The sequence below is a fragment of the Anthonomus grandis genome, chromosome 8 (assembly GCF_022605725.1).
Source record: "Anthonomus grandis grandis chromosome 8, icAntGran1.3, whole genome shotgun sequence".
In the NCBI taxonomy this organism is placed as follows: Eukaryota; Metazoa; Arthropoda; class Insecta; order Coleoptera; family Curculionidae; genus Anthonomus; species Anthonomus grandis.
Genome location: NC_065553.1, coordinates 9,960,102 through 9,976,401, shown reverse-complemented (window position 1 = coordinate 9,976,401; position 16,300 = coordinate 9,960,102). Strand labels below are relative to the sequence as shown.

At 32.8% G+C, this 16,300-nt stretch overlaps 3 protein-coding genes across 4 annotated transcripts in view; 2 read left to right on the top strand and 1 right to left on the bottom strand.

The window, feature by feature from the left end:
- LOC126739100 (uncharacterized) overlaps positions 1-16,300 on the top strand; it is a 232,541-nt gene that overhangs the window by 157,983 nt on the left and 58,258 nt on the right. The window lies entirely within an intron of this gene.
- LOC126739108 (trafficking protein particle complex subunit 3) lies at positions 5,472-6,184 on the top strand. Its single transcript, XM_050444638.1, has one exon. It carries the CDS (start codon positions 5,544-5,546, stop codon positions 6,075-6,077), a length of 534 nt encoding a protein of 177 aa, XP_050300595.1. The 5' UTR covers positions 5,472-5,543; the 3' UTR covers positions 6,078-6,184.
- On the bottom strand, positions 8,566-12,900 carry LOC126739085 (uncharacterized). Its single transcript, XM_050444600.1, has 3 exons — positions 12,592-12,900; positions 11,595-11,737; positions 8,566-11,519 (listed from the first exon to the last, which is right to left on the bottom strand). Exons 1-3 carry the CDS (start codon positions 12,780-12,782, stop codon positions 9,352-9,354), a joined length of 2,502 nt encoding a protein of 833 aa, XP_050300557.1. The 5' UTR covers positions 12,783-12,900; the 3' UTR covers positions 8,566-9,351.

Sequence of the window (16,300 nt, the reverse complement as noted above, 5' to 3'; positions counted from 1 at the left end):
TTAGTTACGCAGTAATTTATATCTATTAGGATATTTAAACCAACACCTGAAAAGGTGAAATTAAGGTTATGCTAAAAATAAGTTGATTTTCATATAGAAAGCTAGAATTTCGAACATTTTGCTATAGATAATATAATTTTTATAAAGCAATGGTTTACTTTTCACATCTATGAGTTAACATTAAAGTGATCAGATACAGATTTCAAAGTTCAAACACCCAAACAAAAAAACAATTATTGCGATGCGTCAATAGTCTCGTAAAGTATGATAGAAACGATGTCTTAAGAAATGAACAACTCATTAATATATTTGCAACATTCATATTAATTTTGATGAAATGATTAAATTTATTGAATAAATTATTATACATATAATATTAATAATTGCTTATATATTTCTCACTAATAATGAAAAGGAGTATATTTGAATAAAAAGGGGGAAAAAGAGGCCATTTTAGACTATCTTTAGAAGGACAATGAAGAGGTGATCAATTGAGAAAAAAACAAATTAAGAGAAAAAAGTTGCTACATCAGAAAAAGAGTGAACTTTTAACCTACTTCATTGGATGAAGTAATAATCATATTAATTGATACGTCCCTCTACATAAAATTACCAGAATAAATAAAACTCCAGCCTGTGGCTTATTCATAATTTAAAGTTAAAACATAATGGGATAAACCCTATTGTCAGAATATAAAAAGAAAAAAGTATCTAGATTTGGGAAGCGAGATAGCTCCATGAAGCCTGAAATATTTAGAAATCTCAAATATAAAAATTAGAAGCCCTCTAAAAATATTAAGCGAGACCTGTGTAATTTAAATATTAAAACTTGGGAGATAAGTTTTTTCCAAGTATCTTCTCTTCCTAAGTATATGCTCTCAACTTCCTACAAGTCTGGCGGCCAATAAGTTTATTACCAATTTATCCAATATTGCTTTAACTGCAATAAGCAAAGCAGTACTGCTTAAACATATTGAAGTTTGGCTTAGATTATTCTAGGGTTTCTTATTAAATTTCTTAAATCCATAATTTCTGAAAGATCTATTCCGTCATCTCTGATATTTTTATAATTGTATTTCTGACTTTTCTTTTGGAATCATCTATAAACTGCGTTACTCTTCAAGGAGGTGAAAGTTGTTTGACGAAGTATCACCATAGGTAACAATGGGGGGAGAGATCTTCAGAAAATGATGCACAAATCATGTCACAGTCTCGCACTGTATAGTACACGCCTCAATTTGTGGTTGATGACAACTTGATATCTAGTAACAGAAATAATTACCGATTAACTGATCTTAATATAGTACCTAAAGGATAATCTAAACCACCGCGTGTGCGATAACCAGTGAAGAAACCCTCCGATCAAAAGGTAAGTGAAAGTGACAAAAATTCCTCAAGAGGTTGAGGGATTTTTGTCACTTTCCAGACTTTCCAACGTCCTTCGAAACACGCTTAAAGGAAGCTCAAGACGCTATCAAATAATTTGCCAAGACTCTCAAAAATTTTACATTTAGAAATACAAACCTCCAAAGCTAATTCGAATATCTGAAAACCGATAATAAAAACTTTAAGGTTTTAAATGCCTCCGTTAAACGTGGATAATTTGCTCTCTACAATAAAATCAAAGAATCGTTTTCTAAAAACCAGAATTCTCATCCCTTAATAAATCAAATCAGATAAACGACCAAAAAAAACCCTTATACATGTCTGAAAATTATGTACTTAGTCCTTTGGTTGCTGAAAACACACCTATAAAATTTTATCTGTCATGCTAAAAAACAAAAAAAAAATAAATCCATCCCAAGAAACATTAAATTATCAGAAGTCCAAAAACCTTTCCTTTCCATGTCCCTGACCCCAAAAATCATCGCGCTTTAACGAAGTATTTCAAGGAACAGAGCCTCGAGTTCCATATACTAATTCTTTCCTGACAGTAGGAAACTAAATATTGTAATCTAAGGCCGGAACAAGCATATTTAAGAGCTTCTAACGCTGAGTTACAATCTGAAAAAAGTTTCCCGACTTAAAACCAATAGCTACTACTGGAGGCATGAAAATCATTTCCTTATAAGTGTTATTACTCAACATCTAAGTAAAATATTTACAATCCCAAAGTTCTTAACAATATACAGTGTCAGCCGAGCACACCAAATCCTGATAATGGCAAAAAACAATGACATAATTACCACCAGTGGAGTCACTCCTTGTAAGACTGCTTCGCAGTCCTCAGATGTCACAAATCTGATCAAACTGAACATTTGCACTCTGAATGTTCCAAATCTATCCAGTTCTTCCCAAAATGTTACAACTGTGGAAAAAACCATACTACAAACTGCTTAGGATGCCCGAAAAACAAGCTCTCCAAAGTACCCCAGAGATGATTGGGATATTTCAGAAAATAACACAAACAACGTTTATGGAACGCACGCACATCAAGTTCAACAAACTTCATAATTCCTCAGTCCTCCTTCTAAAATCATTCTTTGCAATATCCTAACCCGAGACCTTCCTTGTCTCCGTATCTCGTCCTTGGAGATCAGAAACTCTGTGCAGACCACGACAGATAGCAGATCATAAAAAGCTCCGCAGTACCGCAAAAACACTAGCAAGGCACAATGCCAGCCATTCAAAAAACGCAATTCAATTTCGAAAACTTTGATTTTGAGTCCTATTTGGGTTTTGTCATAATTTTATGACATTCAGAAATCATACCGTTGAGCAGGTGATCATTAAAAAACGGAGAGTGATACTAAGGGTTGGAGAGGACTTTCCTCTGTGTCACAAGGGTGAGGAAGATGAGGTATGTTTTGACGAAAAGTGTCAGCGTCACATAATTTATGGATGATCCCCTTGCAGTAGGTAGTTTTGAGGTGTACTAGTATGGTTAAGGTTCTCAGTTTATTTTTTCATTCCGATGATCTACAACAGACATCTGACAACTAAGGTTTAAACAATTAAGGTTTTTAAGATTCTTTAGCAGTTTTGCAAAAAGCATAATTTCAGTATTAATGTCAATAAACCTAAAATATTACTTGTTATTGGTAAAAATCATCGGGTTATCGTGGTAAATAATACATTTATTGAGATTAGGAATAATAGGATTGCTTTTACTAATAATGTCAAGGTTCTAGGTTTGAATGTTGACTTTTAAGATTCTAATTCAAAACGCTTATTCCAAAAAAGATCATAAATTAAATTACAAAATATATATATAATAAATAGACTAGTCCGACTCCGAGTTTTTTTTTTCACACTCAAAACAGTAAACATGGGTTATTTTTGATGGTCTTCCCGGTGTTTTTCCAATGATGCTATGACTACTGGTCGTAATAATTTTATTTGTAAATTCATAATAATTAATAATTTCACCACTTTTAAATGACATTTTATTACCAAGAAAATCAGTTCAATAAATGTATATACATGTTTTAAATACCTATAAGCTGATTTGTCATTGATTCCAAGTAGATTAGCTTCTGTGAAAAATTTTTTAGTATCTCAAAGCAAAATAAACCGTTAACAGTATTTCTTTTATAACTTATATGAGCATAATAATAAGTATTTAAAAATAATATCAAATCTTTACTCAGCTTTATACCAAATATTTTTTTCACAAAACGTTACAATAAATGCATATTGAGATATAGCCGGACGAGAACTTTATCCGGACCTTCTTCAAAATATAGGACTAAAAACCTAGTAAGAGGTTTTAAGGAAACCACTATTCATTTTAAAAACATGTAAATAGTTTTTATCTATATATTTTGAGTTTGCTCAATCACCAAATTATTTTAAAACGCTATAACGTTTATTCTGGAAATTAAAATTAATTATCACTTCATTTACGACTTTTGAACCAAACATACATATATCACCTTTTTTTACGCAAATATCGAGTTTCTAGAGCATATTTTTCAATTTGATCAATTAGTTTTTGAATATCGATCCATTACAGTAAAATCGGCCTTTTTTAGTACATCTACTAAACTTTCGAAAAAAAAAATTAGAATTTAACAGATAACCATTTTCATTAATAGTAGTCAAATCAAGTAAACATATGCAGGACTTAAGATAGAAATATATGACGTCTTTTTGGCTAATCTATTAAAATTTATCCGCATATTTAGTTATTGCTTATAATTCTTCCAGGGAATAAATATCTTGGCTTTCCCTTCACTCTGTATATCATCTTTATTGTTTGATATTTAAACGAACTTAAAAAAGAAAACAACAGAATTCTCGCGCTGTTTTGTTTACTTATAATTAACGACGACTTTTTTTTGAATATTTATCAGTAATTTATTCTGAGAATAGTTGTTGTAATATGTGAGTAAGCCTCATATAAGAATCGCGGTAATTTCCACGTCAAATATGATGTTTATTGTACTTGAGCCCATTCTTTATTTGCAGTGCTGTAAACTTAATTATGGTACAAAGATCGCAAAATTCACGAATAGAGCTTATTGTGGTTTGAACGGGAATTTTGTAGCTTAATGTAATTGAAGGTTTGACTATTAACAATATAATTAGTACCAGGTGTCTCAGAGACTTTTGAACTTTTCTTTCAATTTTGCTAAGCAATCGTTAAATTTATAAACAAACTTCATTTAAAACATATAAAGTACGTTTAGTGGAAATTCATGTGTGGAAAATAACATCATCCATTTCGCCGCTGGCATGCTTGAAAGAGTGCCTTAGATTTTCCATTACACTTTTGCATTATTCAGGAGTAATGACTTCAATTTCTTGCTGAATACGATTTTTAAGCCGAATCAAATTTATTGGAGTATTGTCGCCACAAAAAAAAATCGGTTGGTGCAAACTCAGGACTTCTTGGGTACCAGTTAATATCGCCTCTTTTTGATATCAGTTTATTTGGGAACAGTGCTCTTACAGATTCAATTGCGGTATTTGATGTATGGCTCATTGCGTATCTTACTGAAACCACTGCTCATTAAAGCCATAAAAAGGTTTGGAGGGAAGGGCCAAAAAAATCATGGATCGTTGCGGCATGACTTGACCGTTACTGTTTGTCTACTGTTATCTTTAAAAAAGTATGAGCCTATTATGCCTGTGGATAAGAAATTGTTCAAACAGTAACTTTAGGGCTATGTAATGCAGATTGAAAGAGGTACCAAGATCCTTGTAATTTTTCTTTCCTTCCGTAATTTTTAATTGTCAATGAAAATTTAAATAGTAATACAGGTAACTAAATTATATTTTATTAACAACATACATTGAACTTATCGATCCTATCTTAGCCTTACTAAAGAAATCTCTATCTTTAAAGACTTATTATAAACCTAATATCGATCAAACCGCATAAAAACCAACGGAGATCCTATAAGTTAGACACCCTGTATGTATGTATATACATATTATACGACCAATAAACGCTAATAGCCGAGATCATGTAAAACAGCCTTTAGTGACACTGTCAGGTAATTTAAAAAAATATCAATAGATGCTAACATAACCCAACTTTGTTTTCTTCCTGTCAAAGCTGTTTATTTTATGGAAAATAATAACAAATAATTTCGAAAATGTCCCGTTCAACAAGATTCGATACGAAAAAGGTGAATTCAGAGCTCGTCACCCTTACATATGGAACCCTCGTAGCCCAAATGGTAAAAGACTTGGATAATCCAGACGATGTAAGCAAACAGTTGGACAGAATCGGATACAATATGGGTATCCGCCTCATAGAAGACTTTCTTTCCAAAACGGGAACTGGTCGTTGCTTGGACCTGAAGGATACTGCCGATAAAATCCAAACAGCCTTTCGACTCTATTTAGGAGTACAACCAAATGTGGTAAACTGGAGCCCCGCAGGAGATGAGTTTTCATTCATTTTAGACTCAAATCCCCTTACCGAATTAGTGGAACTCCCTGAAGATTTAAAATCATTAAAATATTGCAACATTATTTGTGGAGCAATTAGAGGTGCTTTGGAAATGGTCCAACTTGATGTACAGAGTTGGATAGTTCAAGATCAGTTAAAGGGAGATCAAAATACTGAAATCCGGGTTAAGTTTATAAGAAGGTTAGAGGATGCAATGCCTGCAGGAGAAGATTAATAATGTATTTAACGATTATATTGTGTAATACTTATTTATAAAGTTTCGTTATAGACTATATTTGCTTGGATATAATGTATAATTAAATTAGTTTTAATTCAATCATATTTTAAGATTTTGTTTGTCCTTTTGATTCTCATGTATGGCACAGAAAACTAATGCAAACAATAAATGTGTATACAGGGTGTCCATGGAATGACTACCAAAGAGGCAATAAAACATTTAAATATTAACTTAATAATTTTTCCATATAGAGGAGAGAAATTTCCATACAAAGTCTGATAGTCAATCAGCTCAAATTCAATATGGTGAGTGACATTGCATAAGATTTAATATCTTAGGTTAGATTCAATTCAAAGATATAAAATTTTTATCAGCATTGGTCAAGAGCATAGAAATAAATTTGGACAGATTTTAATTCATGCCTAAATATATTAATATTTCCAATAAAAAGAATAATTAATTGAATATCTCTAGTTATTTTTGTTTGGTTGGTAATACCAAAGATTGACAAAAGTCTTGACTCTTGATACACTAATGTGGCAACCCTAATTGATTGGCATATACCTACCAGTTAGATGGCTAAAATAGAATAATTATATATGTATCTTGTCTTGTTGATTTATGTATCTATTGCATTCACTACAATTTTCAAAACCTCTGAAATAATTAGATCAATAACTTTTCTTCTGAACATAAATCTTAAATATTATTGTTAAATGTTCTGAATATAAATTGCATTAAATATCAAACACATATAATTTTGTTTTATTTAAGTAGGATAGTTTTGTCAATTTTGCTGCTTTGAAATAACTAGAATGTACCATCGCCAAATTTGCTTAACTTGTAATTCATGCAGTAAATAGTTCATATTTTATCATAGAACTTTGTGCTTTCTAATGTTTGCTCAAAAGCTCATCTATTATCTTATTTGTTTCAGGTAGTGTTGCTCACCATCATTTTTTTCCTAAATGTCCTCCTTTCACATAGAAAATTACAAAACTAAATGAATCACTGATTTGTGACTAGCGCTTGTCTTCCTTTGTGGTAAACTTTAATGAAATAGGAACACATTAAAGGTTACCACAAATAGTATATGGGAAACAAGTAAATGTAATACAACTTACAAGTAAAAGGTCAAGAAACATCAAAATATACATGTTTTTAGGTTTATAGAAATAAATTATTTAAAACCTTTTAAACCTAGACATTGTATCAATATTCAGGTTGACTGCTTTCAGATATTTATCATTTTGCGAGTATAGCCCATAATTTGTTTTGTTATAAGGGATATAAAAAAGACGTATTTTATAGAAGTGTCATCTCTAGGAAAAATGAAACCTATTTGTATATAACCTGACTTATTGTAGTTTTTGCACTCTATATTTAGTTTAAACGCCTTGAAAGAAGGTAAATAATACCCTAGTAGAATCAATGAAAAATCCATTAGGATTTCGAATAACAAATCCCAAAACATTTAAACTGTTTTTATGCTAATCTTTCATTTATGCTCAGAAAATCATTCAACATCTATCACACGACATACTGTAAGCCTCCATTATTAATTGGATGCTAGCTCAATTTTTGCTTTATACATGCAAAATTTCAAAGTTGCAAAACAGATCTTCACACATAATGTTCTTATAAAGTTCGAAGTAATCTGCAAACATACAAAAAGGAGAATAAATTACTGTGTCCATCAAATAATTAATAAACAAATAAAACGGGGGCACAGTATGTGATCCCTGTGGGACAACAGAAATAACATTAAGGTGTTAAGACATAAAATTACTTACTTTTGCACTGTAAACTTCTCCTAAAAAAACTATCAAGGCAGTTAAGCAGTGAAAGTTAACTCTTAACTTAGTCCTATAGATTTCTTCTGAGTTAACGTAAAAATATTATTAGAGATGTTTTTCCACCTTTTTCAAGGTACTTACCAATTCTATTAGTATTTACGACACTCGGGTGTATATTATTATTACGTACTACCAAAAAACTAGCTTTAAATGTATAGTTTATCAAGTATCTTGTCCATTTGAAAAGAATATACCTAATATTTTGGTATCTATTCGATAACAAAGGCATTGAATCTATTTTAACCGAAAGACTGCAGTAGGTGTAAAATTTTGTATCGTCTACCCATTTTAAAACAATATTAATTCTAAAAACCAATACTTATAACTACCTATACCTACGTCTCATCGTATCAGGTGGTTTTTCTACCCAATTCAACTTCAATAGATTTTCCAGTATATCATTGGCTATTGCGTTGGACAAAAGTATCACTCTCTGGATCGCGTATGGCTGAATTTAGATAGTTTTTATAAAATTTACCGGGTCTGTTTTAAAAATCTTTATTTTCGATTTTTCTTTTGAAATTGGAAAATTTACTATCAAAAAGTAGGATTATCTTATGAGAAAATAGTTCTCCCACAAGAAATGAACAGGAGGAAAGTTGTGTTAATATGGTATTAATACAAACGTGTACATATCTTATTTTTAAGTTTTATTTACAAATTTAAATAGGTTTCCTTGTCCTAGATAATTTTGCTGATAATAAAAAAAAAATTTAGTTTTTCAAAAATTTGAGCTTATTTTCTTGTTACATCTTAACAAATGTCCATAACCATCTATCTTATTTGAGCTCATATACCTAGCAGATTGATTTTTTTTCAGAATGATTGAATCTATATGAAAAAGTCTTCAGTGATGCAGAAACTGGGGGGTCAGATCTTGGCTATTTCACCCCTTTCCAATATAGTAATTTTTTTAGTACTATATCCTCATCTCAGTCAGATATCACAAAGATACATCAGATACAAGAGTTACTACATGTTTGCTAGTAAAATGATTTTTATTATGTAATTTTCTTAAACAATAAAACACAATTTTCTTAACAAATTATCTTTTACTACAAATAAAGAAGCCAACTTTTAATTAAACTACATAAGAAATGTTGGTTGTAAATAATATATTTAACTATACTTATGTATGTATAATGTATGTATATGTATGTATTATACTAACCTTAATGTAAAATTGAGTTTGGAAATATATTAAAGAGAAAATTCATCATTCCAAAAAATTATAAAATTTTCAACAATATGAGATAACAAAAAATTAATATTTGTACATACTCTTGGATACTATGTGGGTGGGTCTCTTTTATATACATATAGAATTTATTCTTAGAAAAATTATAGCAATATTTAATATTCATGAATAAAAACATTCACTGGACAGAACTGTAAATAAAACTAGGAAGCAGGAACTATAAATTAGAAGTTAAAATAAGTTTTTTCTTTATTTTTTTCTTTTGATGTTTCTCTAGATCACTATCTTGTTCTAACTTTATATTGCCTAAATCAGTCTCCAATTTTACATTGTCTAAGAATGTATCTTGTGAAACTGAGTGCGATTTGATTCTCTTAGCCTTTTTTAAACCATTTATTGAACTCTCATCAAAATCCTCAACAGGCTCAATTTTTACCTTATCTAACAAAATGTCCTGTGAAGCTGATTGTGATTTTTTCCCTTTAGTCTTTTTTGGACTATTCATTGAAGGGGATGACACTGAATTATCAGCTGACACTGCTGGTTCCACAAGCTCTTCTTTTACATCGTTTAACATAGAATCCTGTGTAACTGACTGTAATCTCTTCTTTTTATTCTTTTTAAGAGCATTTATTGTAGGAAGTGTTGTACGGTCATCAAAATTCACTAAATTATCAGATTCAACAGGCTCAACTTTTATATTGCCTAAAAAGGTATCTTGTGAAACTGACTGTGATCTCTTCCTTTTAGACTTTTTTGGACTATCAGCCGGCACTGATGTATCAACTTTTACATTGTCTAAAAAAGGATCCTGTGAAACTGAGTGAGATCTCTTTCTTTTAGTTGTTTTTGCACCGTTTAATAAAGACATTTTGGTACAGTCATCAAAAGTCACTGAACTATCAGCTGGCACTACTGGTTCAACCAACTCATCTTTTGCATCGTTTAACATAGGATCCTGTGCCACTGATTGTAATCTCTTCTTTTTAATCTTTTTCAGGCTATTTACGGAAGTGTTTGTTGCACTGTCATCAAAATCCGCCGGCACTGCTGATGTAAAAAGCTCTTTTACATTGTCTATGTAGGTATCCTGTGCAACTGACTGTGATTTCCTTCTTTTAGCTTTCTTTGCACCATTTATTGAAGATTGATTTGAGAGTGTTTTACTGTCATGTTCATCTTTTACATTGTCTAACAATGTATCCTGTGAAAATGAGTGTGATCTCTTCCTTTTACTTATTTTTGCACTATTTATTGGAGTGATTGTTGTACAGTCATCAAAAGTAACTGGTTGATCAGCCAGAACTGCTGGTTCAAAAAGCTCATCTTTTACATCATTTAACATAATATCCTGTGCAAGTGACTCTAATCTTTTCTTTTTATTTTTTTTTAGAACACTTATTGTGGGTAGTGTTTTAATGTCATCAAAATTCACCGAACTATCAGCTGGCAGCACTGAATCAAAAACCTTAACATCATCTAAGATAGTATCCTGTGCAACTGACTGTAATCTGTGCTTTTTAATCTTTTTTGGACTATTTATTGAAGTGAACGTACTGTCATCAGCAAGCCCCTCTGGTTTAATAAGCTCATCCTTTACATTGTCTAAGAAAGTATCCTGTGAAAGTGACTCTGATTTCCTCCTTTTTGACTTTTTTGGGCCATTTATTGAAGAGAGTGTTTTATTGTCATCAAAACTCACTGAACTATCAGCTGGGACTGCTAGTTCAAAAAGTTCACATTTTACATTGTCTAACAAACTATCATGTGAAAATGAGTGTGATTTCTTTCTTTTACTCTTTTTTAGACCATTTATTGAAAGGGGTGTTGTACTGTCATCAAAAAAGTCATCTTTTACACTTTCTAACAAAGTATCCTCTGATATTGATTGTGATTTTTTTCTTTTAGCCTTTTTTAGATCATTTATGCAAGAGGGTGTTGTAATATCATCACCATTCAGTGAATTTTGAGCTGGCACTGCAAGTTCAAAGAGTTCATCTTTGACATTTTCTAATAAAGTATTATGTGAAATTGACTGTGATTTCTTCCTTTTAGCCTTTTTTAGACCATTTACTGGAGCAGGTGTTATATCATTATCAGCATTCACTGAACTATCAGCTGGCACTTCTGAATCAAAAAGCTCACCTTTTATCTTTAAACATTCAGGTTTTTGATCTAGGTGCCGTATATCTCCTCTGATATGTGGCAGCCTTCCACTGAGGTCAACATAAGTGATCTTAAATTCAACTTCATTGCCTACTTTAGCATGTTGACCCAGCCAGTCATCATCACCATCGTCATAAACTATGGATTTTGGTAAGGAAATATTAAATTTTTTGTACAATAAACATCCCACATGGTCTTTTGTAGTTCTAGTCACTTTACCTAAAACCATAATTAGAGAGTAGTACTTCTATGAAATAGTATGAAACATTTATAAAATGATGTTTAAAGAATTACCTTTTAAAATCATCCCTATTGTGGGCCGAAATACAAAAAATCTAGCTTCAATGTCTAAATGGATGTACAGATTGTCAAGGCCTATGTTACTCAACTGAGAATGTAGCTTAATATTTTGGTAGCCCAGGAGTATGCCATTGAATCTATTTTGACAGAAAAAGCGGAGTAAGTGCAAAATGTTGTATATTGTGCCACAACTAGGAATTTAGTGCCTGATACCAGTGTTAGGTTGGTGCCCTCTTATAAATTGAATATTTTCTTTGACAAAAAATCATAAAAATAATTGAAGTAATAATCTTCTCCCGCAGATACTGTCTATAAGGTTCTTAAATAAAATTTTATCTTAAAAATACTGTGTCAAGAAGTTTTTTTGCTGTAGATTTACTGGCTAGTTAGAAACAATAATTCGAGTTTGTATTGCAATTTCTAAGGGAGTGGATGAAATGTTAAACTTTGGTGATGAAATGAACTAAAGAAAATGTTCTTTCAACTCTGTAGTGATCTAGTGAGTCAATATATAGTGAGCATTGCAGTTGTAGTTTTTTATTTTAGTTGGTTCTTTGTATTAAGCATTAGGTCTATCTGTATTTACTATTTCCTGAGTTAGGTAATACTGTTAATTGTTAGTCAAGTTTTTCCAATTTTATTAAATAAAATAGGATGAGTGACACCAAATACCTAAAAACTTTAGTTCCTACTGTAGTAACCAAAGTAAATGTCGAAATCAATTTATTGTGCAAATTGCCTCAAGTTTATTGGGCCTATTGGTAAAAAAAATTTGGTTATATATAAGCAATTAAAGTGTAAAGACATGTGTTAAAAATAAACATTTTCATCATTTCAAAAAATGTATTATATTAAATGCTAACAATGTATACTGTTATTACTTACAGAGTTATTTGACACCCTTAAAAAAGTTCACACCTTAGTTGTGGCACTAATTTCTAAACATTTTAAAACAATAACAATTCTAGAAACTATATTACATATAACTCACGTTTCATCGTATCGAGCAGTCTTTCTACCTAATTCGTCTTTAATAGATTTTCCCACATCATTTAGCTGGGCTGGATGTAAAGCTATGTGATATTTACATTCCTGGACAAAAACGCCACTGTCCGGATCGCTTATTAGGCTATTTAGAAATTTTTCATCAAATTCACCTCGACTGTTTTTAAAAGTCTTCATTTTAGAAATAATTTCCTAATAAAGTTTTTTATTTGTTTAGAAATTGGGAAACTGAAGTAATTACAATTAGGGACAATTTTGAGAAAGTAGGGTTATGTTATTAGAATAGAGTTAGTTCTATTTATCACCACTAGAGATTAACATGCGGAACTGTCAAACTAAAATTCTCGATATAGTTCATTCTACGGAGCGCTATAGACAAGACTCTGTGTACACATCCATTTACTCGTGAAACAGTGATGAAATGTAGAGCTTTACGTCTACTAATAGAGTTTGTCTAGCTAAGGAAAGGTACACCATATGTTTCAAAGCTGCGCCAACTTTTGTCCCCTAATAACGCGCGATTAGCAACAGTAGCGCGCCTTTTTTTAATTTTAATTTTAGAGATCGATACCGTTGCTTTGGCAGCAACGTAAACAAATTAACTGCGCAACCGAGCCGAACAACACGTGCTGTACCTTTCCTTAGCTAGACAAAGTCTAATAGTGCATGCTTCGTGTTTATTAAAAAAATATTCATATTGGAAGCTAACTATGGGACAAAATTGTATCTATCCCTCTTTGAACTTGACTTTACAGTTGTGTAATTATCATGTATATGACTGTATATCACCCATATAACTTAATTCTTAAATTGGGATGATTTACAAAATGAGAGTATAGATGCAGTATTCCAACCTTTTTATGAAAAGCTAAATTCTCGCTTTGATATAGCAATACCAAAAAAATTAGTTAGTAGCTAAGTAAGTGATAAGTACCCTAAATTCTTCTCACTTTCACTTTATTTGATTAAAAAAAACGGTGTCAGGAAATAAGGATCTGTCCCGCTGGGGCATAGGAGCTAGGTTCGAGTGAGAAGTTTTAGGTTTTATGCCAAAGGTGTACAGGGTGTAAAGAAGGGGAAATAGGACTGTATCTTAAAAAACACCTACTTTTAGTTCTTTACATGTGGAGACAACTAACTTTTGCACTGACGATGACGTAAAGCCTAGGCGTAAACTACCTTGAAGAACGCATTTTTGGAAACCCAGGAGTGAAAATTGCCTATCAACTTCTAAAAACCAACCGTGGATGACTGATAAAATTATCCAACTTATGAACGAGATAAGAAAATTCAAAGCCATGGAAACAAAAACAGAACAAAACGGTAAGACTGGTTTAATCTCCACAAAAAGATCAAGGAATTCACAAACACACAAGGCATGCAGATCCACTGTATTTTGAAAGAGACTATCTAGATCCTAACGAGCGCTGAGGAAAAACATAAAAGTTGGACGTAGTACGAGGGCGGGTCAATAAGTCCGTGACTTTTTGGATAAAAGACAGGTTTTTATATAAAAAGTTATTTTATTTTTCAACATAGTCTCCTTTGAGATCTATACACTTAGTCCAACGTTTCTCCAATTTTTTTATTCCTTCGGAAAAATATGATTTATCGAGGTCATCAAAATAGGCATTTGTTTGAGAGATGATTTCGTCGTTGGAGTCAAATCTCTTTCCGCCGAGCCATTTCTTTAAGTTTGGGAATAGGAAATAGTCACTGGGGGCTAAGAATAGGGCGGATGAGGAAGTAATTCGTAACCTAATTCATGGATTTTTGCCATGGAAACTGCACATGTGTGGACCCTTGCATTGTCCTGGTGGCAAAGAACTTTTTTTTTGGCCAAATGTGGTCTTTTTTCTTTCAGTTCCTCATTAAATCTATCCAATAAGTTGGTATAATATTCTCCATTGATTGTTTTCACCTTTTGAAGATAGTCAATGTGGATTATACCGCGTGCATCCCAAAAAACGGTCGCCATGACTTTATTGGCTGACAAACCCACCTTTGCCTTCTTGGGCGCCGATTCACCCAGAGAAATCCACTGTTTTGACTGCTGTTTGGTCTCCGGCGTGTTGTGGTGGATCCACGTTGCGTCCACGGTGACGAAACGATGCAAAAATTCGTCCATATTGCGATTGAATAACGCCAAACACTCCTGGGAAATTGTCACACGGTTGCGTTTGTGGTCGATTGTGAGCAAACGCGACACCCATCGTGCGGAAAGCTTTCTCATACCCAAATGATCATTCAAAATTGAACCTACTGAACCATGTGAGATGCCTATGGCTTCCACAATCTCTCTCACTTTCAATCTCCGATCGGCTAAAACCATATCGTGAATTTTTTCGATTGTTTTGGATGTAGAAACCTCGACTGGGCGTCCAGAACGTTCGGCATCTTCCGTGCTTGTACGGCCACATCGAAATTCAGTAAACCACTTCTTTACCGTGGAAATGGATGGTGCAGAGTCCCCATAATATTTATCAAGCTTAGCCTTGGTTTGAGTTTGATTTGGTTTCAGATATTCTTGAAGGTTTTTAAAATTTTCAATATGACACAGTTCTTTGCTGCGACCTGAGTAAAGCTTTTGATTGCGTCGACCATGTGATTCTTCTTGGAAAGCTCAAAGCCTATAATTTTAATCCATCAAGCATTCAACTAATGAAATCTTACCTTGAGGGCAGGTGTCAGTCTGTGAGTTTTGCTGGGGTGGCGTCGGCAATAGGCGATATTACAATGGGTGTGCCTCAGGGGTCAATTCTGGGACCCATTCTTTTTTTAATATATATCAATGATCTTCCACTAATTAGTGAATATGCAAAATTTACCCTCTTTGCCGATGACACCACAGTATCCTTTCGGGCTGACACTCTGGGTGCTTCCCTGAAGGGATCCCTGGTGGCGCGGGAAGGAGTTGAAAGCTGGTTCTGCAGCAATCGGCTTCTCATGAACTCAGATAAGACACTTAAAATCATTTTCTCTATGAGGGAACTTGGGCAGGTGGAGTCTGCTGACACAGCTAAATTCCTAGGAGTCACACTAGACCAACGTTTACATTGGGGTCATCACATCAACCAACTGACTTTAAAGCTAAACAAAGCTGCCTATCTAATAAGAGGGCTCAGTGATAGGGTCTCAGCAGCAGTTCTGAGAACTGCATACTTTGGTGTTTTCCATTCACACTTGTCATATAGTATTCTAGCCTGGGGACATGCATCCGATACCAAACGTGTGTTCGGTATACAGAGAAGGGTGATAAGGGTACTAGCTGGTCTTGCATATAGGGAGGACTGCAAGGCAGCCTTTAAACAACTTGTCATTCTCACCCTGCCCTCAGTGTACATTTTGGAAAACCTTCTGTACGTTAAACGTAATACTCAGTCTTTTACTACTCACCAAGATATACATGGCTATAATACTCGCCATAGAACTGACTTTGTACCTCCTTACTGCCGTCTGGGAAGGTGTCGGGATGGACCGGGCTTTTGGGGAATAAAATTATTTAATGCTCTTCCCTCTGAAATAAAATACTTACCTCTAAACAGTTTTAAAACAAAAATCAAAAAAGTTTTATTAGTGAATGCTTTTTATTCATTAGAGGAGTTTTTAAACCACATATTTTAAGGTGATTTTACTGTGTTTTTATAACATCATTTATTGTTTTAGTTATAGTCGAATTTTAATTTAATGTTCTT